General features: G+C 27.7%; 1 protein-coding gene across 2 annotated transcripts in view; it reads right to left on the bottom strand.

The window, feature by feature from the left end:
- Positions 1-1,913: 1,913 nt before the first annotated feature.
- The window catches only part of LOC109605412 (uncharacterized), a 54,714-nt gene continuing 31,850 nt past the window's right edge, over positions 1,914-24,777 (bottom strand). The window contains exons 2-6 of one of the 2 annotated variants that reach the window (XM_049964796.1): positions 18,888-19,040; positions 13,289-13,429; positions 11,493-11,607; positions 5,811-5,992; positions 1,914-3,053 (exon numbers count right to left, since the gene is read on the bottom strand). In XM_049964796.1, the coding sequence (XP_049820753.1) occupies positions 2,908-3,053; positions 5,811-5,992; positions 11,493-11,607; positions 13,289-13,429; positions 18,888-19,040 (737 nt within the window). In that variant the 3' untranslated portion in view covers positions 1,914-2,907. Of the gene's footprint in view, positions 3,069-5,810; positions 5,993-11,492; positions 11,608-13,288; positions 13,430-18,887; positions 19,041-24,777 lie in introns of both variants that reach the window. The other variant, XM_049964795.1, reaches the window with a different exon arrangement.

Below are 24,777 nucleotides of genomic sequence, written 5' to 3' on the forward strand. Positions count from 1 at the left end.
AGATTTGGAACTGATTACATTTTGATACACAACAATTTAAAATTGGATAATTTATTTAACAAAGTGTGTTTGCTGTGTCATCTGATCCCAGCTTGCTTAGTTTTCTTTCCAGACAATTTAAATGCTGATTACATTAATAATGTGCTAAAAGTAAGAGCGGAATTATATCGGGCGGACAGGCTCCAATTAAATTACAATAATAAATCTAATTAAAAAGATTAGAAATCGACTGTGGAATAATTTGATTCCGCTGCCATTTTATTTTCCACAGCCGATATTCGTTTATAATTACTGAAGCTTGAGTGTGGTCTGTTAGCAGTTTGTAGTCGTTTACGAGCTGTTCAACAGTTTCAGTGTCTTCATTGTATATATGATATGGAATAAAAACGCCTGGTTGAAATAAATCAAGTACTTCTGGAGACAGATATATACAACCTTGTGGAAATATTCTTCAGCAGATTGAGCAAATTGTTTATTGACTCTCTGTGTCTGTCTCGATACTATTTTGGAGAATTTAATTTCGACATCTAAGTGCTCATCTACTTCTTTTGTCTTTTGAAAAAACTTGTGCGTAGCACTAGCCTATATCCTATCATATAGGATATTTGTTTTATTAAATTTATCAATATTTATTAATGAGGTTAGATAAATGATTAAGTCAACCTAAGCTCAACACCCAGTTTCCTTGATCTATTCTTGGCTGGGATTAACTGCAGTACAATACCTTCAATGTTCCTATATTCCAGCAAGATACAGCCCGCGATATTGAAATCCCATCAAACATGATTGAGATAGTATCGGTAGACGAATCCTTACGTCCTCCTCCAGACAATTTACCTGATGTTCGAGATGCTTTTCAGTAAGCTTGGTATCAGATAATACATGAAATTGATTAGATTATTCACAGCATGCCTAACCGATTAAAAAAGGGTTTATGAAATTGTGTCGGAGTCACAAATTATTAAATAGGTCAATTAATTTTTAATTGTTATGTACCAAAAGGTAATCATTTAAATATGGTGTTATTCGTACTTATTCTGAGAATTTCATTAAAATTGCTTAACATTAGAGCTTAAAGTATGCTTAAGTGAAGAGAGTTTACGAAATGGTGGAGAAACCACTCATTATCACAAATAAATCAATTAATTTATAAATGTTATATACCAAATTGCAATCATTTTTATATTTTAGGCGGAATGTAGGCAGAAATTGATCACCACATCCAAAACTGCCTAAATGAATACAGAGTCTTTACAAAATAGTGGAGGAATCACAAATTAAAGAAGCCAATTCATTTTTAATTATTATATACCAAATTGTAATAATGTTCTATATCTTGTAAAATTGTATTTGTTCATTTATTTATTTGGCTTATGCCCGAACGGCCTGTCGGCAAAAATTCTAAGACTAATTACATGATAACATGATTACAACATCTTAAATTCTAAATGGAAGTACATTTTACTAAGGGCAACCCATACAATGGTAATGCTTATATTTCGCTACTAGGTTTAGTGTGGGAAAACCTACGTATGAAAATGTGGACAAAGATGACTGGAAAGGTTTAATTGAGTTTTGTTTGAAAATAAAAATAAATATCCTTTCGTCAAATAGAAATAACTGACTTTTTTGCATTAAAAGAAAAATCTTTACATAATATAATATGTAATAATAATGTGGATTGTATTATATATTATATAGGTTTCAAAATGTTAATTATAAAGTAGCGTACTTTAGTAGTATCTTTGGTAATATCTAAGTTAAATCGTACTTACATGATGAATAAAAGTCTTGATAATTCAAGGCAAATCAGCGTTGTTCATCAATATCAAGAAATTTCAAACGAATACATAATTCTATATCATAATTTAAAAAAATAAAAATACAATCATGGGTTCAAAAAAAGTAAAACACACTGTTTGATAGCATTTTATTAAAAGTATTGGCAAGTACAGTATAATGAAAATACAGTATACAGTACAAGAGTATAAAGATATAAGCTAATTTAATAATGTAGATAGTATGTAAATTTGCTTAATATACACTAATATTAATAAGTATAACTCGTATATAAAGCAAGCAGAGCTAAGCTCGAGTGTGTCTTATATTATCATATATTTTATCATTAACAATATAGAAATTGTGTCACATCTAACAAGATCAAAAAGAATCTATACCTAAGAAAAGAATTCTACTTTTTCTTGAAAAGAGATATTTATTTATAGAGGTATCGTAATGAGCATACTGCATTTTGTATGTTTGTGAGAACGTAGCTTTTTTTTCCTCCACTGTACAGAATTTTGTATAATTTTTCGATGACATAAAACCTGAGCAGAGAAAAAGGTTTTCCCAATACCTTTCCTCTGCCCGGTAGAACTAAAGCTACCAACATACAATCACAGTTTAAGTTTCATTTGGTAGTATCACAAAATATTCCCAGTATTTTTTGTACCACCAAACTTAATTTTATAAAATTAAGTAAAGCGGGTAAGTATAAATATATTTATTTATAATTAATTATTAGTAAACAACTAGACTATTTTCGTGCTATTTAATTTAATTCAGTAAACTGTATATTGTGCTTCGTCTAGAAGAAACTAGTACTTTTGTACGATATATTAATATGGTGTGTTAATACAAATGAAGAATGAAGAAATATACAGAATATAATACAGGTTTCAAATATTTGAGTAAAATGTGACGAATGGACAATATTTACCTTCAATGGTCCCTAACATCACTTACTACCGAAGTAATATATAAGATTGTAAATTTTTTAGATGCTTATGATTATGGCAACGCTACATACTGCGCTCAGCTTCTCTGACAACACGTAACCAGCTGCCAATATATCCCAAGTGATTTCAGATGAGCTGAGGCAATTCAGCTTGCGAAAACATTTGCGCCTTAAGCTTTTGGCTCTTGCACTTCGACGGTTACGCTTTCTAACATTGGCGTTGTGGCCGAATTCATATTCGCCTGGGGTGGACTTTTGTTGGATCTGGTGGAAGCTGCAGATGCGTTGCTACTTCCCCTTGATCCTCTCCGTGAACCTAAAAATAAACGCCCTGACGTAGGGTCACGGGAATTGAGTGTGATTTGTGCAAAAATGATATGGTGGTCTAAACTACTTTGATTAAAGTGGAATATTTATACACCAAGTAGCTTTCCCAATCTCATCTAAGATTACTTTTGGTCAAATTTAGAAAAAGTTACACATAACTTACTAAATAAATATTAGGTAACTTTAATATAAATAATTGGGAATGTTACAATAATATACAGGGAGATTCCAACGTAAAAATAATTTTCGCATACAGATTGCTTTTGACTCGTCTGAATTTTGAGACACACATCATGAACGACAGACAACTGTCATGCATCATGTCTCTGAAGATTTAGACGGATTAAACGCTTTTCCATCTGTATAGTAAATCCTCCTTGGACTATTATTTTTTGGTAAAAACTCATATTCATAGTGCAATGTAAAATCATTCTTAATAATAATATATAAATACAAATGACAGTTAAAAATATTACTCAATTTTGGAATCTTCATGTATAAACGTAAACATTAAACAAATAGACATATTGCTAGCAAGCTTGTTTGTAGAGTAAATTTTCAACAAGTCTCCTTAATAATAAATAATGAAGCAAGTCAGTTAGAATACACTAGAACACATTTTGTAGAAAAAGACATATATATGTATTTATATCACGTGGACTATTTAAAAGTGTAATGAAATTTGTAACTATTATTTATATTATTTTATTTTTTACTTATTTAATTTACCCTACAAACTGATACACATAAATATTGTTTAATAATTTTTATCATACATATTTTTAAGGTTCATCATACCCAGATAATTAATTTAGTTTTACATGTTTTATGTGTGCATGTTGCTTAGTAAAACTAACATATTATTAGTAAATCTTAGTCTACTTTTATATCATGCAAAAATTATTTATTCAAGTTAAATTTAAATATATTATTTTGCGTATTAAACTTGTTAAATTAATAATTCAAAGTAGTTCAATTAATTGAAAACTGTACCTAATATATTTTATCGAAAGTTTCATTAATATTCTAGTAAGCAAACCAATTCATTCAGTTTCATGAGAAGCAATCTATATACTATGGTGCGGTGGATAAACCGACCGAGAAATATTGCTTGAAAATTTCCGTAAAATTGACCAAATTGCATTCTCGTTTCAGTAATTTGTACTACTTTACTTTCTACTCCCTTGTTGGTAATTTGGCCACGTAATTTGCTCTGGAATAGTTTATTTTAGCTTCGGACTTAAAGCTGTGTGGTTTTTTTATTGTAGACTAAGATTTGCATTTACATTTTTTATGAAACAGTATTAGGAAAATTTAGAGCTTAAGCGATTTTGTGGATTGGCAAAAGCTAAAGAATGTGCAAAGAGATTAGCTCAATTAACCTTCTATAACGTCAGAACAGCAGGAAGGAACAACACCAATATTTACACATGTTGTCATTTAAAATCTACAAATATCATATCTATGTATATTCCGACCAGTTTCAAGATATTATATTTATATTATAATATACGTATTCTTTTCTCTTTACTTTACAGCTTTTTTAATATATGTCTTTACTGTTGAAATTACATTACTTTTATTTTATATTTTGAAGATATTTTTGTGGAGAAATTTTATTAGAAGATAGTGCCAATACAAATATGTAATATAATGGAAAATGCCAAAATAATATGTTTTCAATGTATTTCATACATATATAAAAATAAAAAAGAATTTACAATCAGTTTCTAAGTCCATATATTGTTTAAATTGTTCATAATAAAATAAAAATCTACACAAATGTTTTCAAAACAGAAAAGGAATTTACAAGGAATCAGTTTCACTGAACATATTTTTTAAACAGATCATAAAGAAATGGACAAAACATGTACTTATAAAAGTTAAAAAAAATATTTTGACATACTGTATATATTCTTTTAGAACACCAAGTTGGGAAATTAATTAAGGTTAAAACTCAAAAGTATTTGAGTCCTTTGAGTTTTAACCTTAATAATTTTGTTCAAATAAGGTAATGAATTGATTTTAAATTAGTTAACAAATTATTTTGTAATTACTACGGTTTTTTATCTTATTGGAAATTGTCTGAGAATATTTATATTTTATACCAAGTATGAATATGTCAGAGAAAGTTGAATACCAAGGAAAATGTTTAAGACAATTTAATAACAATATTGCTTAGAACTAAAATGAGAGAGTTAGAATAATCAACCCCATTGGTTCAAGTAATTTCGAGTAAAATAAATAAAATAATAATAAAATACTTTAAGTTGCCACCTACTTTTCAGTGATTTCTTTAGATTTAAATCTGTACATTAATTTTCTTAGTGATTGTGTTGTATTATTTTGTGTTCCAGTCTTATAGTTTAATTCGTCATTCGTTATTGGTTTATAAGTCCACTTCAGTGTCAGTGAATTGATATCAGATATCTGATTTTCTTTTTCAGATAGTGTCAATCTAACATCAATTACCTTAAGTACCCGTTACAAAATAGTCTTTAAGAGACCTTTGACAGACCTTTTGACCTGAAAAATCACACCTTATAAATACATACTTTAATGTAATAGATAAAATTGGTATATTATAATATTTCAGTGGCAAAATTGATATAAAATATTAACAACCCATTTAACTCCGACGTCACGTCGGTTTGAGAAACCGCTTTGCGTCCGCCCTGCAATTTTAAAGCGCTCTGTTCTCGAAACTGGTCGTAAAAGCACTCGCACAGCATTCAAACGCGTTTACCTTGCGAATTGGGCGAATGTGCCCTTAGTGAAGCCATACTAGGTTGTCGGCTGGGACCGCGAGCACTTCCACGGGATCCCCTGCGCTCCTGGTGCAGGAGTTTATTCTCACGCAGCAGGGAGACGTTCATCAACCGTGGATTGGGCGTGTTGAAGATGGTCCGGTTTTCGCGCCATCTGGCCCTGTAGACAAAGTTAATTAATATAAAGCAATAACAGCAGTTTATTAATATTAAATACAAGAGTTAGTTTCAGTTTAATTTTTCAGTGAGGTCACAGATTATTTCTTGAAGTTAAACGTAAACATTTCCACATTTTGGTAGATGTTACGTGAAAAGATCCATGACAAAGAAGCTTTCTTAAAAGTCAAGAAGCTCTTGCACTGCTCAAAGAATGAATTCGTAGTAGTAGATTCAAATACTTGTTGAGTACACTACACTTTCATGTCTTCTCTCCTGTTTATGCAATGCTTTATTAACCAACCCTTAAAATAAAGGTGTAAAGATGTTGCTACATACATACGTGCAGTTTAAATTGACATGAGTAATGCAATATTAAAAACTGTCACTCTTACTTTATTAACTCAAATTGTATTTATTACACAACTTGTACCGCATAATATTAATGTGAATATTATATAAAAATAATTTTATTTCTTTAATTGTAATGGTTAATATCTAATACAAAATAATAATAATAAACAGAATAGACAGAAAGAACTTTTAAAAAATATATACAGATTAATTTAAACTTATCCAAATGAATAATGACCTAAAGTGTCAATTTTTTCTAAAAATAATAATTATTGATATAAACTGTATTTATTATAAACAATTATATCTATCTTCCAGGATTTAACAGTTCCAGTAAAAAACTTTTAGAAATTTTTTATGTAAACTTTCAGAACGTGCCTACGAAACAAAATATAGAGAGGGGAACAGGTGAATTATCAACCCTCTAATCGGAACGTTGAATAATTTGCGGTCTACGACATACAACAAAGGTTTATATTCCGTGCGTGTCCTTTTTCCTTTCTATTTTACAACATTTCTTTAATTTTTTAGAAATTACTGAAAGCTTAACTTTTTTACCACTTTTGTTACTTTTTTTTATAGTTTGTGCAATAGGTCACGCACTTTAACAAGTATTAATCACGAATGAGTCAAGACAATTAAATTTTAAAATAACGGACACACCATATAATTTGGTATTAAACAATATAGATATGTAACATATCACTCAATAAGTCTCCGGTCTAATTAAGAAAAACATTTATTTTAGAAATTCCACTTTATTCATCAATTCAACTTAATTATTGACATAGCATTAAATAATATGAAGAAAATTGCGACTATCTAGGTAAACCCTACAAATCAAATAAATAAATAAATATGCTTTATATTAGTGTAACGTAGTTTATTAAATATATGAATACCGACAGTAAATTTGTCCTATAATGTATACTGCTCTCTGAGTACAACATAAACCGCAGAGTTAATTGGGTCGAGGTAATTTCAGTTTTAATGCATAATCCCGCTTATTAAACAAAGCTACAGTAAGTCAATATTTATTCAGCTCGTAGATAAAACTACCTTAGGTATTACACGATGTTAGCTATTAAAATTAATTCATTTGCATATTTACCTTGACAACTTTAGAAATTTTAATTTCTCTTGATGATGATTCATATTATTGTTAGTTCTTCAGTATGTTTGATAAAAACAATACGGCAATATAATTGTTTATTAGTGAGTTTAGTTAGTTATTTATTAATATTTGAAAAAAACAATCAAGGATCAGAAGAAGAGCCTTCCTTTATTTAGTATATAGTAGCAATTCCATTATTTTTAATAACTTCTAAACATCTTTTTTTCAGTAGTTTTTCAATAAAATCGTTAAATATTTCCTTCCACTTCTTTGTAGAGTTCATTCAAATGTGACAATTTTTTTGCAAGGATATTCCGATCAATTTTATCCTAAAAGTTTTCAATTAGATTGAGATCTGGGTCTTGTACTGGCCAAGATATTACACGTACTTCTTAAGTAGCGAACCATTCTTTAACTAATTTAGACGAGTGTTTCATATTGAAAGGTTCACCTTCAAATGTTATCTTCGGTAAATCGAAGTATATGATTCTCCAGAATGTCACGATCGATTATCCTGCCTATCTTAACCAGCAGACTCATGCCAAACCCAGAAATACATCACCAAACCATAACGGCTCCTCCACCATATGTGAAAGTTGGTAGAGTTCATTCAAAAGTGATAATCTTTTATCATTTTCATCGTAAAGGTTTTCAATTAGATTAAGATCTGGGTCTTGTACTGGCCAAGATATTACACGTACTTCTTAAGTAGCGAACCACTCTTTAACTAATTTAGACGAGTGTTTCATACTGAAAGGTTCACCTTCAACTGTTATCTTCGGTAAATCGTATAGTATATGATTCTCCAGAATGTCACGATCGATTATCCCGCCTATCTTAACCAGAGTACCTGTACCAAACTCAGAAATACATCTCCAAACCATATTTCATAGTAGGTGTAGGAATTATACCTTTCAAAATAGATTTAAACGGTAAATTATTGACTTAGGAAACTGGTAGTTTTGGTCGTACCGAAGTTTAATATGTTGAATAATACATTTAATTTATATTTATTTGATTCAAAATTTTATATGGTTCTTTTCTTAGGAGGGACACCTTACTCTAAACAATTGTTTTACAATTACAGACCCTAAAGACTATTAATTTCTTGGGATCGATACTGCAGCCAGTGTAAATATTATAATTTTATAAAATTTACTCATTAATGCCAATTGCCAATTACTAAATTGTATTATAATAAATTAATGATTCATGTTTTATTGAACTATTAATGATTAAAATTACCTAAAAAATTATGTATTAATTTATTTATTCCTTTTTGCATTTTTTAAAATAATTTTAAATGCCAAAATTATTGGCAAATACTTATTCCAATTTCGTTTCATATTACTTGTAAGTGAGGAATTTTCATTTAGGAGAATGGTTGATCATATAAATGATTGAGAAAGAATGTGTTATGAGTTTAGGAGAATTACCGGATAGAATCGTGACTGGAAGAGAAATAGGGAAAATTATAATAAATTTAAAACAATCGGAATCCGTTGACAATAAAATTAACGATAACTATTAATAAAAAAATTCCCAATTATTTTAAATTTATATTGTAATTTTACCTTGGACATCAATATTAATTAAAAAAGCAATTAGCTCCCCTGTTCAACAAATATTTAATGTGTTAATGGTGGGAAAACTGATGGCTAATTGGTTTGTATATACATATATCTAAGAAGCATTAAAAATATCAATGAAATATTTTTGACTTTTACGATTAAATTCAAATTAGTACCACAAATTTTATATTTAACATTCATATAAATTAAAAAAAAGGACTTGTACTAGTTGTAAGGAGTGTACTAGTATTAAAAATTGTCACATTCATTAATGTAATATTATTAGCATTAAAAATATCAATGAAATATTTTTGACTTTTACGATTAAATTCAAATTAGTACCTCAAATTTTATATTTAACATTCATATAAATTAAAAAAAAGGACTTGTACTAGTTGTAAGGAGTGTACTAGTATTAAAAATTGTCACATTCATTAATGTAATATTATATAATTTCGTGTACTTTACTTAACGTGCGTGACAGAGAAGATAAAAATATTGATAACATTACACCCCAACATCGTAATAATAAAACTTGGTGGTCATCTCTCAGTTTAATGAAGTAGTATTTATTATTTTATTAAAAGTGTCTTTTAATGATCCGTCAATAATAATTACACGGCATTAGTAATACCGGGACATTTTTAAATATACCTTACGTGTGGACTGTCACGCGAATTTTGCAATTACAAAGTAAAATGTTCAATACATATTTCGTGTTTATAGTAGGTAAAATACTTCGTTGTCATTGGATTTGTTTGAAATATTTATTATATTCCATTATACTGAAAACGAACTTCAATGAGATTTAAATGTTAAATAAATATTTTATGAATACAAATGGTTATTAAAAATATAATTTATATTATTAATTTAGGCCAATAATTAAGAGACACAAAGTCAAGATTTAATATACAGGGTGGAGATTTTGACTGGAATAAATTTGCTACCAGAAGGTGAATAATTTTTCGAAAAATTCCTGAGATACGTCAACGTTTAAATATGTTTGCCTACCACTTTCACACAAAATAAAAAATTTTGCCGTTCAAGGAGGGCGACAACCACCCCCGACTTTTGTTTTTCAAATGTAACCCTATGGGGTGTGATCCCTCATTGAAAGGCTGATAGAAAGACGAATTTAGCCAACTAATAATTGCTCAAAATGTGTGTTGTCGAAACAACAAGACATTTTCACAAATTTGAAAAAACAATTCGTTTCTTTAAATTTGGCAAACAAACTTTACAGAATATAGCTGTGTAAAAACATTAACAAAAATATCAATATTAATTGTGTATGGACACAAAATAAGAGGGACAGATAAGGTTGTCAACATGTAAATTATGCGTATTTTGATGAATTGCTACTTTCAAAAGTAATTAAACTTTACAATAAAGTTATGTTATACAACCATCAACCTCCTTAAAAATATTTAATGCGATTAGTTGTCTGAATTTGTCTTCTTGGCACCTTTTCAATGAGGGGTCACATACCATAGGGTTGCATTTGGTAAAGAAGTTGGGGGTGGTTTCCGCCCTCCTTGAAGGGCAAAATTTTAAATTATACGGGAATGAGGTAAATATATTTAAACGTTGACGTGTTTCGGAAATTTTTCGAAAAATTATTTAGTTTCCTGGTGACGAATTTATTCCAGTTAAAGTCTCCACCCTGTATACTGAAACTAGTTGGTCGTTGTTTGATCTGTTATCTGTATTTCCTGAACGTGAGTCATATTGGAGTCCAAAGTCAACGTTTTAAAATTAACTTTAGTGATTACTTATTTTAAATTTTGAAATTAAATTTAAATAAAATTTGAATTCCTTTATTTTTTAGTGCTTTCTTGTATTAATATCCATAATTAAATTATTGGGTTTATATCACAATTAATTATAATAAAGATCTATTTTCATAACCGAAGAATTCTAAAACATTAGTTACACTCAATCAAGATTTGATCAACCAGGATATTAATAATATTCTCTCGAGGCATAATTTAGATCAGTGGATATTTGTCAATATCAGATTTCGCAGTACAATTCAGCACCAATACAATGTATGTATAACAAAGTTTAGTAAATGTTTACCATCGATGTATATTATTAATTATATAATTATATCGATATGATTTCAAAAGATGTTTTAACTCGATGTTTTATTTCACAAGCCAGTATTAATTTAACATATCATATTATAATGTTAGACCATTTTTTAAGAATATTCACAGTTTTAAATATTTCGATTTTTGTAAACACTAAATATTATACAGGATGAGGATAATGAACGTTCTGACACACCGAAAAAAACAGAACATAGAACTTGGAAAAACGTTGGAAGTAGATGAATCAACAGTTTCAGTACCTGAGTATATAATTCTAATAGTAATTTAATGAAATTAAAATAAATATTTAAATAAAAATAAACTGTTTACAATTTCTGAAAAGAAAAAATATTTATTACAACAACTTACCTGCTAAACAATCGTAGTACAACGCAAATCGTAATAAACATAAGAAACATAGCTACGAGTATTCCTATCATCGCTGGATCCACATATTTTTCCGGAGTACGTTTTTGCTCTATTACTAAAAAAGAAAATTATATATTAATATTAAAAAGGTGGAGTGTGGTGGACGGGAGACTCTGAAACTTGTTCTATCTTTTATATTTACAAACAGGATATAGAATTTTATATATAATAAATTAGATCAGGACAGGAATAAATAGCAATACTTCGGAATATTTTGGGGGTATCCCTTATAAGACATCCAATATACTCATATTATTTTTATTGGGGTCATTTTATTGCCAAAGCAAAGTTGCACTGGTATAAAATTTTCTCATCACGTTACAGAAACTGTGGAATCTCTTTTTGTGTAGGAATTTTACAGAGAAATATCAAAATGACAGTTATGCCCATACGTTGTTCAATCTTTACATTTTTTATATTGTGAAGTAAATCGAGGACTGTTAGCACATCAAGTAAGGTGACAAAGGGACAAGTAGACGTTTCTTAAAAAATATAACTAATCAAACAATATCAGAGTATTTCTTTAAAAGCCTCATCATATTTTCAAACAATAGTTGGGTTTATTTAATGGCTTATTTTATCACGTCACTCAATAAGTCTCCGGTCTAACTAATTTTTTTAGAAACTGCACTTTGTTTATAGACATATTCTCCTTCAAGAGTGATACATACATTCATTCCAACGCTCCTCTAACTTTTCAATGCTTTTTATGTACAACGATTTCAACATAGGCCTTAGTTTCGGCAATCACTGAGCCAAATGTACTTCCCTGGAGCATATTTTTCATGTGTGGTGGTCAAATTTGGAGAGTACAGTGGATGGGGAAACAATTCAAAGCGTAATTCATACAATTTAACCATTATTTTTATCAACTTGTGACACAGGATATTGTCCTGGAGGTACAGCACTTTTTTCTTTTGCATATGAGGCCAATCAATGCCATCAAGACAAACCCAATTTGAAGCAACATCATTTTACGGTCGTTTAAAACTATTTTATGAACATATATGTTTTTTGGAACTGTCGATTTTGGGTGACCAGAGCGTTTAGCATTATCGGTGGTTGTAGGACTGCCATTTAAATTCAGCATAGTCATGAAGAGTTCATTTTCCTGATGCTGAGTCCTCATAATGATTATCAAGCCAGTGTTTGGATTCAGCAGTATTTTTCTCCATCAAAAAACAATGTTTAATCAGCACATGAAATTCCTTTCTATCCATTGTCTGGAAAATTACAAAACTGGGTCCACTAAAACGACTGTAACCTCCAAATCTAGATTCTGAATGTCATGAAATTTTGACACATACTGTTTGAATTTTAGTACTATTCGGAAATTATTTGGGTCTCACAATAATGTTGTCATATATGTGTCAAACTTGGAACTTATTGAGTGACGTATTATATTATAAGAAAAAAAAAATTAAAATGAGAAAAAATAGCATGAAGGTAAATTTGACCCAATTTACTTAAAATTTTTGATTTTGTTATAATTATTTAGTAATATTTAAGTGTTTTTAATCTGTTCTTTTAAAATCATTTCATATAAACAAATTTGAAGAAAGAAATAAGAGTGGATTTTCCAAAAAATTTTCAATTTTTGATGCTTAATGAAGATTTTCATTAAGATGTAGAACCTAGTGTAGTTCGAAAAAATGTGCATCATCTATCCCCAATTTAATCTACGGTTGGAAATTTCAACTTTGATGAAAATCTAATGATTAGATTAAAGTACTCACATATACATTCGTAATTTCCACCTGGTTTCATTACAGGTGTTTTTTCGTATCGACATATGCAGACCCCATCTTTGCATTCCGTTTGATGATTTACAGTCTCGCATTGTTCGTTGAATGTACATGATTCATTTACTCTGCTCGCTGAAACAAACAAGGAATAATTACTATTGTGTTACTGATCCGCATTAAGCTGAGTAAGTAACGAACTATTGTGAGATGTTTCACGCTGTAGTCTGTTGGTTTTAATGTAATACTAGTTGGTATATGCAGTTTGTAGAATGGAATATACTATATAATAAATTATTGTTTGGAATTTGAATTTTTAGTCCGATTTTGACAAAGTTTTTTTACATTGTCTATCATGAAAATATTATATTATATAGTATTTATGGACAAAATGTCAAGTTTTTTTAAAAACTTCCATTGCCACAGACAGAGTTTTTATATAATTTATCATTTGAATAAATCCTACATACATAAAAATGTTATCAAGGTTTAAGATATATTTTCTATATTAAATCTGTATGTATCTAAATCAGCCACAGTTAATCAATCTGGAACACCTTGTATATATTATTTGTGTCTACCACACCTCCAATCAATACAAAATACTGTAAAAAAACAGTGTTTAAAAAGTTCCCCTCGTTTTATAACTATTCTCCAATGGAATCAAATCTATTATACTATAAAACAAAAAAAAAAAAATAAACTTTTTGATGGTGACTAACGAAGTGATACTATTCTCCTGAACTAAACGTGTGTTTACACTTCACGAAAAAGATAAAATGGTTGAATATGAATTAACAATGTACAGTCAACAGGTTTTATCTATCAAACTAGGTTAACTGGATATTTTCCGAGGAAGGCGTTTATATTAAAGTGAGATAACGTCTAGAGTTGTTTTTCCGTTACACGATAATGAATATCGAAGTTAACTTAGACTTCGTGCTAATAAAAATAACCGTAAATATGTGATTGTATAGTTGATTGTATCTACTATATATATCCTGAAATATTTTTGTATGATATTTAGATTAGTTTTCTCATAATTAGTTGCATATATTTTATCAGAAATATATTTTATTAATATCATTTCTTTAGTTTTCTGTATCTGCAAGAAATTACACATTAATACTAATTTCACTGGTTAAGTAAATTACTGGAAAATGTTAACAAATCACAATTAATAACTTATAGTAACTTATTATAATTATCAGGATTTACTCTAACATTTTTACAATTAAAATAAAATTATCACTCATATTATTTTTTCTTTTAAAAACTACTGCAACATTACATATATATTGGAAATTTTATGTAATTAATCAATATTATATTATTATATTATATATTTATTATTAAAGCATTAACAAAAAGCTTTATTAATTGACTGGCATTTACACAACAATATAATAAAATATCGCTATGCCTATGTAGCTAATTCTATAATAATTTAAAATATATTAAAACAATTCTATTACACAAAATTTGAAAACCTCATAAGATAAATCATATTCATGCTTCTATTTCACATACAACGATTTGAAATAAAAAAATATAAATTAATCTAATATTTCCTTCGTTATCTGAATCTTAATTATTATACTAATTAATATTACTATACTAATTAAGATTACCATAATTACCACAAAATTACTACAAACTCTTTAAATAATATGACAATGGCGCTTGCAAGAGGAAATTAAATGTTTTACCTGAGAGTTTGACATATACATACATATAAGATGTTTCTAAAAATCTTCTTTTGAAAAAATTTAAAAAATATTTTTTTCTATTTTTCCATAACCTTTAGTCTAATCGTGTTTAAATTTAGAATGTTTTATCCTAAAATACTTGCCTACAATTCAATGTAATAAATTTTATACATATTGGATGTTTTTCCTCTTTTTCACACCCTATTTTCTATGCCATTAAATATTTTTGTGATATGTCAGAAGAGAAATAATATAAAATTAGAAAAAAAAGTTCTCTTGAATAATTTTGATAAACAGCAGTTTTTAAAACATTTCAGGTTTTAAATTGTGCCAAGAATGAAAAGCTTAACAGAAAATATTCAGCGGCTTAGAAAAGAGGGCGAAAAATTTAAATAATTTTCAAATTATTCATATTATTATTAATTGCTCTATAATCATTACAGTTCCTAGAAAATTCATGAATAAAATGACGTGGACATCTGAGTCATGTTGATCAAATATATATTATATGCTTTAATGTTATTTTTTTATTTTAAAAATGTGGTGTAGTTATTCACCATTTAACATGTTTTTATTCTGTGGAATTTAGTGCACGAACAACATCAATCAGTCTCGACTACTCCATCAAAGTTATAAATGTAACCTGTCAAATACTTTTCTCGGCAAATTCATAATTCTTAAGCTGTATGACACAAGAAGATTCAGAACTGTTCGATGACTTACATAATTAGCTTTATATCATATTTGTCTTCAAAATCTTTAAATGTTCGCCACAGAATTCAAAATGAAAGAACCAAAGAGCTTAATTAAAACGAGAATGATTTAAAGGGATATTGAGAAGAGTTAAAACAGTACTTGAATTTTAGAGATCTACGAGAGTCAGGAAAACACACACAGCTGCTGTCAAGATTGCTCACCCCTTTTTTATTAAATGCGGAAAAGTACAAACACCAACATAAAATTAATAATAATTTCCTGAATATTAGATAATACTTAATATAAAAAGCTAAATTGACTAGAAATAAAATTAATCTTCATGAGGATGATGAACAGTATTCAGAAAAAGATCCCCATATATATAAGGGCACCAAAGAGCATTCCAAAATTTGTAAGAATACTTCACTGATAGTAATACTAATCAACACATTGATTTTAGACTACATACATAGTTTTTTTTAATTTTCTTCTGTATTAAAATTATATCAGTTATAAAGAGTTGTTTCAATAAATATAAAATCATATTAAGTCTCTACAAAATTGGATTTAAATTCACTACAACTCTAATTACTTTCTCAAATTTATGTAATTATCTATGAAGATTAAAATTTCAATTATTGTCTTTCCATATTTATATTTGGTATATGGTATCCATATTTATATATTTTTTTTAAATATGTTTTGAAATGAGGGGGCAAGCCTATTTTTGAATGCTTAGCTATTTCAAAAATAAATATGATGACACCAAATGTAACAAAAACATCCATATATTTTTAACCGTAAATAAACTTCAAAATGTAATTAATTTAAAATAACATATTTTAATTAAGTTAGATAAACAACTGACAGTAATTACAATGATTTAACTAGGTTGTAATTCGAAGAAGCATTAGGAATTAAATTTCTATGTTTAAGTTGATTCAGAAGTCTTTTTGGTCTTGTGAAAAATGCTCATAAAAATAGTTGAATCAACATTCTTTAAAACTAAATGAATATTTTCATTTAATGGGCGACATACGAGTATTTAATAAAAATTCTTTGAGAATACCAAACTTTATGAATGACCGTATAAACCTTTAGAGGATTATAATCAATTACTGTGTAAGATTGCATATGAAAAATGTTTGGTTTATTATTTACTCAAGAATTAAATTAATAAATATAACATACTAAAATATTTCAGCGAAATAGAAAATATTTCCAATATAAAACATATATTTAAAATTAATAGTTATTTTGTTTGTGGATTTATTTTATCCATATCTAGAGTCTCAATTTTTACTTAATGCTCATAAATTGTGGTGGATATTTTACAAAAAAAAAAACAAGAATCAAATAAACTTCTCTACTAACCCAATTAATATTTTGTTTTGAACAGAAAATAAGTAAATTTTGTAGGATTTACAATATGGATAACCTTTAAGGAATATTGAAGTGTGTTTCATGACTTTGAATTTTAAAACTTCAAGTCACAAAAGTGTTGTGTATTTAAAATTGTATATTTCAAACATTTAATGCTCCAACTTCAACAACTCCTTGTTTGTCTTTCATAATTTAATAGTAGATACTCAACCAAATATCTATATAAATATGAAAAAAATTAATAATGGCAATAATCTTTATCATATAAAAGTATATAGATAGAGAAATTCCATTTAAACTACAATTCTTAGTTACAAATTTGATGATATTGAGTCTCTAAATATACGATTTAAAGTATTTCATGCTTGATTAAATTCATTATATTCAATAATACCGATAATTAGTCAATTTCCTGGCTAAGAAATAATTTTGATTTTTATTATTCTGTGAGACGTAAGATGAAATTAAATTTAAAATTATCTCCACTGCCTATTTCATACCGGAAATCACAAAAATATCTTTTCACAAACGTACAATTTACATTAAAGTTGTTACGAATATATTAACGATGTACCATGGTTCTCACCACATCATCCAGAACTGTGACGATAACTACTATTAACACATTTTTGACTTTAGAATACTTTAATTTATATATATATATATATATATATATATATATATATATATATATATATATATATATATATATATATATATAAACCATATATATATATATATATATATACCAACAACAAAGCCGCGATAAGAAAGCAACAAATAATTTTATTAATACCATGATACATTTGAACCAAGACATTCCTGTACATAATTTATGATTTATATATTAAATTGTCACTAAAATAAATATTTTTTTATTAGAACTATTACCCTATTTGTGTTTCTTATTTATTGCTGATAAATATTTGGATTCTAGATTGGGCGGAAAATGTTCGGGCCCAAATGACTTCATAAACCGTTAAAGTGTACTGAGTAAACCATACAGAGACGTGTAAGTGGGTCTTGTTTTCTTAACCACCCACTACACAAAGTTGTCGAAAATCTCACATCGATCTTGTACGTTGTTTGTGCGCATCTCTATCTTCTCCAATTATTTTCACACCATCAAATTAGAAAAATGTATGATTCCATACCCACATTAACGAGTTTTCTGTATATTTTTTCTAAAGAGATAATAATGTAAATAGTATTTAATTAAATTTGCCGATATAATTAATTCGGATCTTATACATTTTAATACAAAAAAATGTACTGACAAATAAACAAAAATATTCTTAAACTTAAAATTAATAGTATACTGGAATTATTTCATGTATGGTCTTTGTAGGCCATTTGTAATCAATAACCTAGTGGTGTTCTAATAAAAGATGGGGGACGACTGATGTTTCATTATATTTAGGTACATAGGATGATTTAACTAACTTATTTATTACTAGAGAAAAAATTTTATGAAGAATTGTCTGAATTTTGTAGTGGTATACATTGTAACAAGAAGGTTATTGGTACTTAAAATGGGATAAAATAAGCAAAGACATCAAACATACTGTTTAATATCTTGGTATAATATTAATGTATCATTTAGTTTCAACTAATAGCTTCATAAAAAGTTTAAAATGTTTCATTATTTGAGCTCATGTTTTCGGACTTTTTATACGTCTATGAGTCGTATAATTATTTTGTTTTTGAGTTATTATTTATTTGGATTCTAAAATTGTTTATATTTCGAATAAAATTGTATTCCCATAAAACACGATTTCAATATTAATAGATATTATTGAACATACCGGTTCCACATTTATCTAAATGATTGGTTATTGGTAGATCAGGTCTGCATTGACATTTCATCATCCTCTCATCACAAATTCCTCCTTCGAACCCACATTCATCGTTATAGATGCAACGGTCCCCAAATTTTTTGTCACCCCGATTGGCCACATCTGAAAAAAAAAGTATATTCATAAATTATATAATATATGCAGTATTGGAATAATGATCATAATTTTTATCAATTTTTCATGAAAAAAAGTTTTACAAAAATACATTAAATGTTAAAGAAAAATACATAATAGCTTATAAATATTAAAAAATATATAATAATAATAAGGAAATTGTATAATCCAATTTTGTGGAAGTTAAATGGTCTTTTGATTAATTATTAGTTTGCCAAAAACAAAATAGACTGTTAAATTTGTTAATACTTGTAAATTTAAGATACTTTAAGGCAATAATGGTGGAAATCAATATAATATATAACGTTAAGGTGGGCCACAAAAATCGACTATTTTTTTTTTAAATTTCAGACACTGAAAAATTGGTTCCTAGAAACCTTTAAAAATGGTCTCCAAAGCTGAGTCCTCCTCATCTCAGTTTTCCATTTCTTCAGTCCCATATGATAAAATCAATATCTCGCCATTACTTAATAATACAGAAAATTTAAAATTTACATTTTTTGTAGGAAATTGAATACTCTATAAGAAATGTATTGTACAATTTTATCATGACTTATTGTTTAGAAGATATTGGAGGTCAAAATTTCATTTTTACTTCAAAATTTTATAATTCGTAGATAAATAATTATTATAAAATACGAAACATATATATTTGTTGAAAATTTTGGACTTCTGAAGCACAATTTTAACACGTTCATTAAAAAACTGTCGAAAATGCCTTGAAGACTATAGCACTGAAAATCAAAATATGTATGTCCTTAAATAAAGTAAAAATACAATTTTATTTATCACACTTGTAATTTAAACAGTTGTTGCGAACAATATGTCCATTCTTATGTGTAAGGTTAAACACATTAACATGGAGAGCAGTCAAGGGAGTCGGGGTTCATGAATAGAAATGACATTGTGTACTATCATCAATAGGCACATAAACTGGATTGAGAGTGTCTCAGAATTGCCCATTGTTGCATGCACCTTAAAAATCAAATTAACATTAGTTATTTTCTTGGGAAATATAAACTTGACTATTTGTTAATTATGCAAACAACAAGACAGGTTGGTCATATTTAAATCATGTATGTCATGGGTCAGTCTATGTTTACGAGTTGAAGGAATGATCTGCCACGAAGAAATGCTGGTGTTACAAAGGGATGTGTGGGTGTTTACTTGAATATTTAAAATTAGAAAGAACTTGCTGTTCTTGTTCATGGCGAATAAAAAATATCCGATATTATTACATTATTTGTTTTGTTACTTTACGTTAATTTTAGAAATTTGTTAAAGAATGACTTCATAGTAAAATAATTGCAAAAATGGCGAATGCACTCACAAACAATCTTTATAGGATATCAAAAGGTACAAAAACACAAAAAATAATTTTTGCAGCATGGGTTTCAAACGGTTTTAAAGTGTAAGAAAAGTGTATTATTTTCAACCTTTGAAAGAGTGTTGGAAATAGAATACGATTACTAACAATTTCAAGACTTGGCATACTTTCACATAATGTGTAACGTTTCCATGGAAAATGGAAAAAGCTTTAAACTGCTTAAATATATTTCTTGAAAACGAAGAATTTCATTTTTCGCAGGCATTTTGTTTATAAAATGGAAGAATAAATGTGTGCTTATGAATAATATGGATATTCTGTAACAAATAATGTTAATTAAATAAATTTAAATTAAAATAATAATGAAATTAGTAATAAAAAGTTCAATTAGTTTCAAAGTTTTAACATTGTGTATCCACCAAAAACAAATATTTACTTCCTACAGGGGACAATTTAGAATTAATATTGTTTAACACCACAAAGACAATCAACCCCATTGGTTCAAGAAATTTCGAGTTAGGTGAAGTACCATCCTACAGTATCTTAAGTCACCACCTACTTTCATACCCTGTTTTCAGAAGGGTTAAAAACGGTTGTTTTGGAATTACCATTTAATGTTGTTTAGAACCACAAAGATAAAGTAAAACCTATCTAAGGTCATCAACCACTCACATACCCTCTGTTTTCAGAAGTGATAAAAACGGTTGTTTTCAATAATTTCTTCAGATTTTTTATTAGCCCCTTTCCTGAAGTTATTCTGTCCATTTTTCATAAAGTAATTAATTATCTTAATGATTGTTTTGTGTCACTATGTGTTCCTTAGTAAGCCTTACTATGTAATTATTAATTTTTCAGACTTTCTATTATATTAAACTTTTTGCCAGATTATTATTAATAATAATAAATGTCATGTAATTGAAATTTAAGTTATATTGGTTTAATTTTTGTTCATTTATTTTTCTTTGATTCCTTATTTAATGTTGAGCTTCAATTCTTTAAAAATTGGTTTTGATTGATATCCTATCTATACAGCTACCAAAATATAATATAAATGATAGTTATTAAATTATAAATGTTATCGATTAAACAAGTCATTAATTAAATTATAATTTCAGAATTATGAATTCTTAAAAGGTAAGGTATAAACGATACCAAAATAGAGCTTTGTTTTAATAAATAAGTTCAATGTACTCAAAATTTATTCACCCCTGAAATCGATTTTGAGGGACTAAATACGATTTCAATATTAATGAACTTATACAAACTTGTTGACATGAATAGGCTTCTGTAGAATAATTTATCAAACTTCCTTATAAATAATAATTTTGGAACTAGTTATAATTTAATTTAGTACAAAAATTTGTTTTTTATTTATTTATTTAATATTTATTAAAGTCAACCTCAATTTTTAATTTACTGATATATTAACTAAAAACCTTTATAAAATATTATGTAGTGTGTTTGGCAGCTTCGTACAGTATTGATTACTTTTAACCGTCATGTACCTCAATGAAGTTCAAAGCAACAGAAGCTTAACTGAAAAAGATGAAAGGATAGCTGAGTGTAAAAGCAGCATTTATCAACAATGCCCGTCGCGAAAGGGCATTTCACAGTTCTTTTATCGATAAAGTACACTAGCGTCCTCACCAACTTCACTCTTCCAAAAAGCAATGATAACACAAATATTTAAAAATGGAATTTTATGGATATATCAAAGTAGATTGAAATTTCATATTTGTTCAACAAATTATAGATGGTATTAAAACGGAATAAGCTAAATTAACAACTTCTGCTGCCACATTGATTTCTGCGATTGTCTGAATGAGGGGTACTAGATATGGCAACGGAAATGAAGTAATTAAACAGACTTGGTTATTTAGTAAGTAGATTAATTAGTTATGGGTTGGTCCGTAACTGTCATTAGCCGAAATTGCACATCGCTCCGTTACAGTCGACCGGGGAAATCTTATTTATTTTATCGTTTTAACTTTTGTTTGATGTTATCTGACCCTACCACATTTTTAAAACGATATAAAAGGAACTAACTGTGATAAGGTTTTTAATTATTGAAGTTTTAATTAGGGAGGGCACCGACAACTGTGTTTTAGAAATCTGGTTATAAACTTTATAGGCCATTTGGCAGGTAAAATTATGTTTTTTATTTCGGCATTCGCATGTGTGTGGTTTTATTTAGAATCTCTGGTATGATCATAAAATAAAATTAAAAATTAATTCATATTAATATACGATTACAGTACTTTTTCTACGTATTTGGAAAAAATATTCACATTTTAAATTAATTTCATCAAAGGCAAGTTTAACATGAAAAGTAATATACGTCAAAATTGACTTTAATAGCCGGTTCATATATGAGGTTTAAGTCAAGAATAAACGTTAACATGATAAACAGCATTCACATAAAAAATATTTATGACGTGTCTTATTTTCGGCATAAAGCTTCGGTGTGTAGAATTTTTTATAAATTTTCGCTGCAGACAAATATATGTTATAGTAATATTTTCTGGGCGAACTACATATCCAATCCGATGTACTGTCAGTTTTCAAATGAACTTAAAAGAGACTCAGAAATATTAATGTGGATTTGATGTCAAGTGCAGTGTGCAGTTAAATTTATAAATTGTAGAAATGAATATTTTTGAGTTAATTCAATTTCATTAAATATTTACAAAAAAGTACATTTTCTATCATTCTGTGTGATTATCTACACCTTAGTCAAAGAAGTTCTTCTATGATTTACAATGTAAATGTTTGTTCAACTATTGAAAGACTTCTTCCAACAGAGACAGTATATGGGTATATATGTGTATTATATAGTAATCGTGTTATTGCTTCAAGAATATACATGTATGTATGTATTTATATAGTAAAAAGAACAAATAAATGTACATATGTGAAATTGTATATTTTTTGCATTGAAAGCTCTAAATGAAACTAACTATATTTTTTTCCATTTTGGATGCATTTTTATATTAAATATTATTTCCTTTAAAATTTCCTATTACCTTATGAATTTACCCTTGAATTTAATTATAAAAATTGAGAAATAATCTTCTCATTACTGACAAGTATAATAGGAAATGAAGAACAAATATTAATTATAATGATTCGAGTAAAGAGTTGACAGAATATGGAACCAGAGTTGATACCTTTGTATACATTTATATTTGAAGTGTTTTCCTAATAAAATATTTATTGGTTGAAGAAAAAAGTTCAGGAAGAAAGTTTATTCAAATAAAATTAAAAAATTATAGTCCATATAAACGAGATGGATTATTTAAAAATATTTGTTGTTAAAAATATAAAAATATGGAATTATGAGTAATATGATGTTAGTTTTACTAAAAAAACTACATATCCAATCCGATGTACTGTCAGTTTTAAAATGAACTTAAAATAGACTCAGAAATATTAATGTGGATTTGATGTCAAGTGCAGTGTGCAGTTAAACTTATAGATTGTAGAAAATTTTTGAGTTAATTCATTTTCATTAAATATTTACAAAAAGTGCATTTTCTATCATTCTGTGTGATTATCTACACCTTAGTCAAAGAAGTTCTTCTATGATTTACAATGTAAATGTTTGTTCAACTATTGACAGACTTCTTCCAACAGAGACAATATATGGGTATATATATTTATATATGCATTGAAATCTCTAAATGAAACTAACTTTATTTTATTTCCCTTTTGGACATTTTTATATTAAACATTAATTAAGTAATTAATTAAAATTTCCTATTACCTTTTAAATTTATGCTTGAATTTAATTATAAAAATTGAGAAATAATCCTCTCATTACTGACAAGTATGATAGGAAATGAAGAGCAAATATTAATTATAATGATTCGAGTAAAGAGTTGACAGAAGATGGAACCAGGGATGATACCTTTGTACATATTTATATTTGAAATGTTTTCCTAATAAAATATTCAAATAAAATTAATCAATTACACATTCAAATTTTTTATTATATTATATATAGGTGCTATAATTTATTATTAAAGGTGATTTATTGATAAGACATATCTGCACAATAGTAGAGAGACTAGATAATTTGGAAAAGGGTGGCAGTTTAACCAAAGCTACTGCCAATGTTGAAATGTTACAGAATGGTTTTCCACTGAAAATAGTGCAAAATATTCAATTATTTGAAAAATATACTGAAAAAAAAAATGCGGATTTACTTGTGAGTATATAATTCCATGAAAATTGTTTATTTTTAAAATTATTTAATTTGCAAATGTAGGTGGTTCAATCCACAAACAAAGTGTTGCAAGAAAGTTAGAAAAAATGTTTATTAATGCCCTGGGCAGTAGTGTTGCATGCATGCAAATCATATATGGTAAAGAACTTTACCCTTTTTTATCCTAATTTAGC

This window comes from Aethina tumida, chromosome 3, assembly GCF_024364675.1.
Source record: "Aethina tumida isolate Nest 87 chromosome 3, icAetTumi1.1, whole genome shotgun sequence".
Taxonomy (NCBI): Eukaryota; Metazoa; Arthropoda; class Insecta; order Coleoptera; family Nitidulidae; genus Aethina; species Aethina tumida.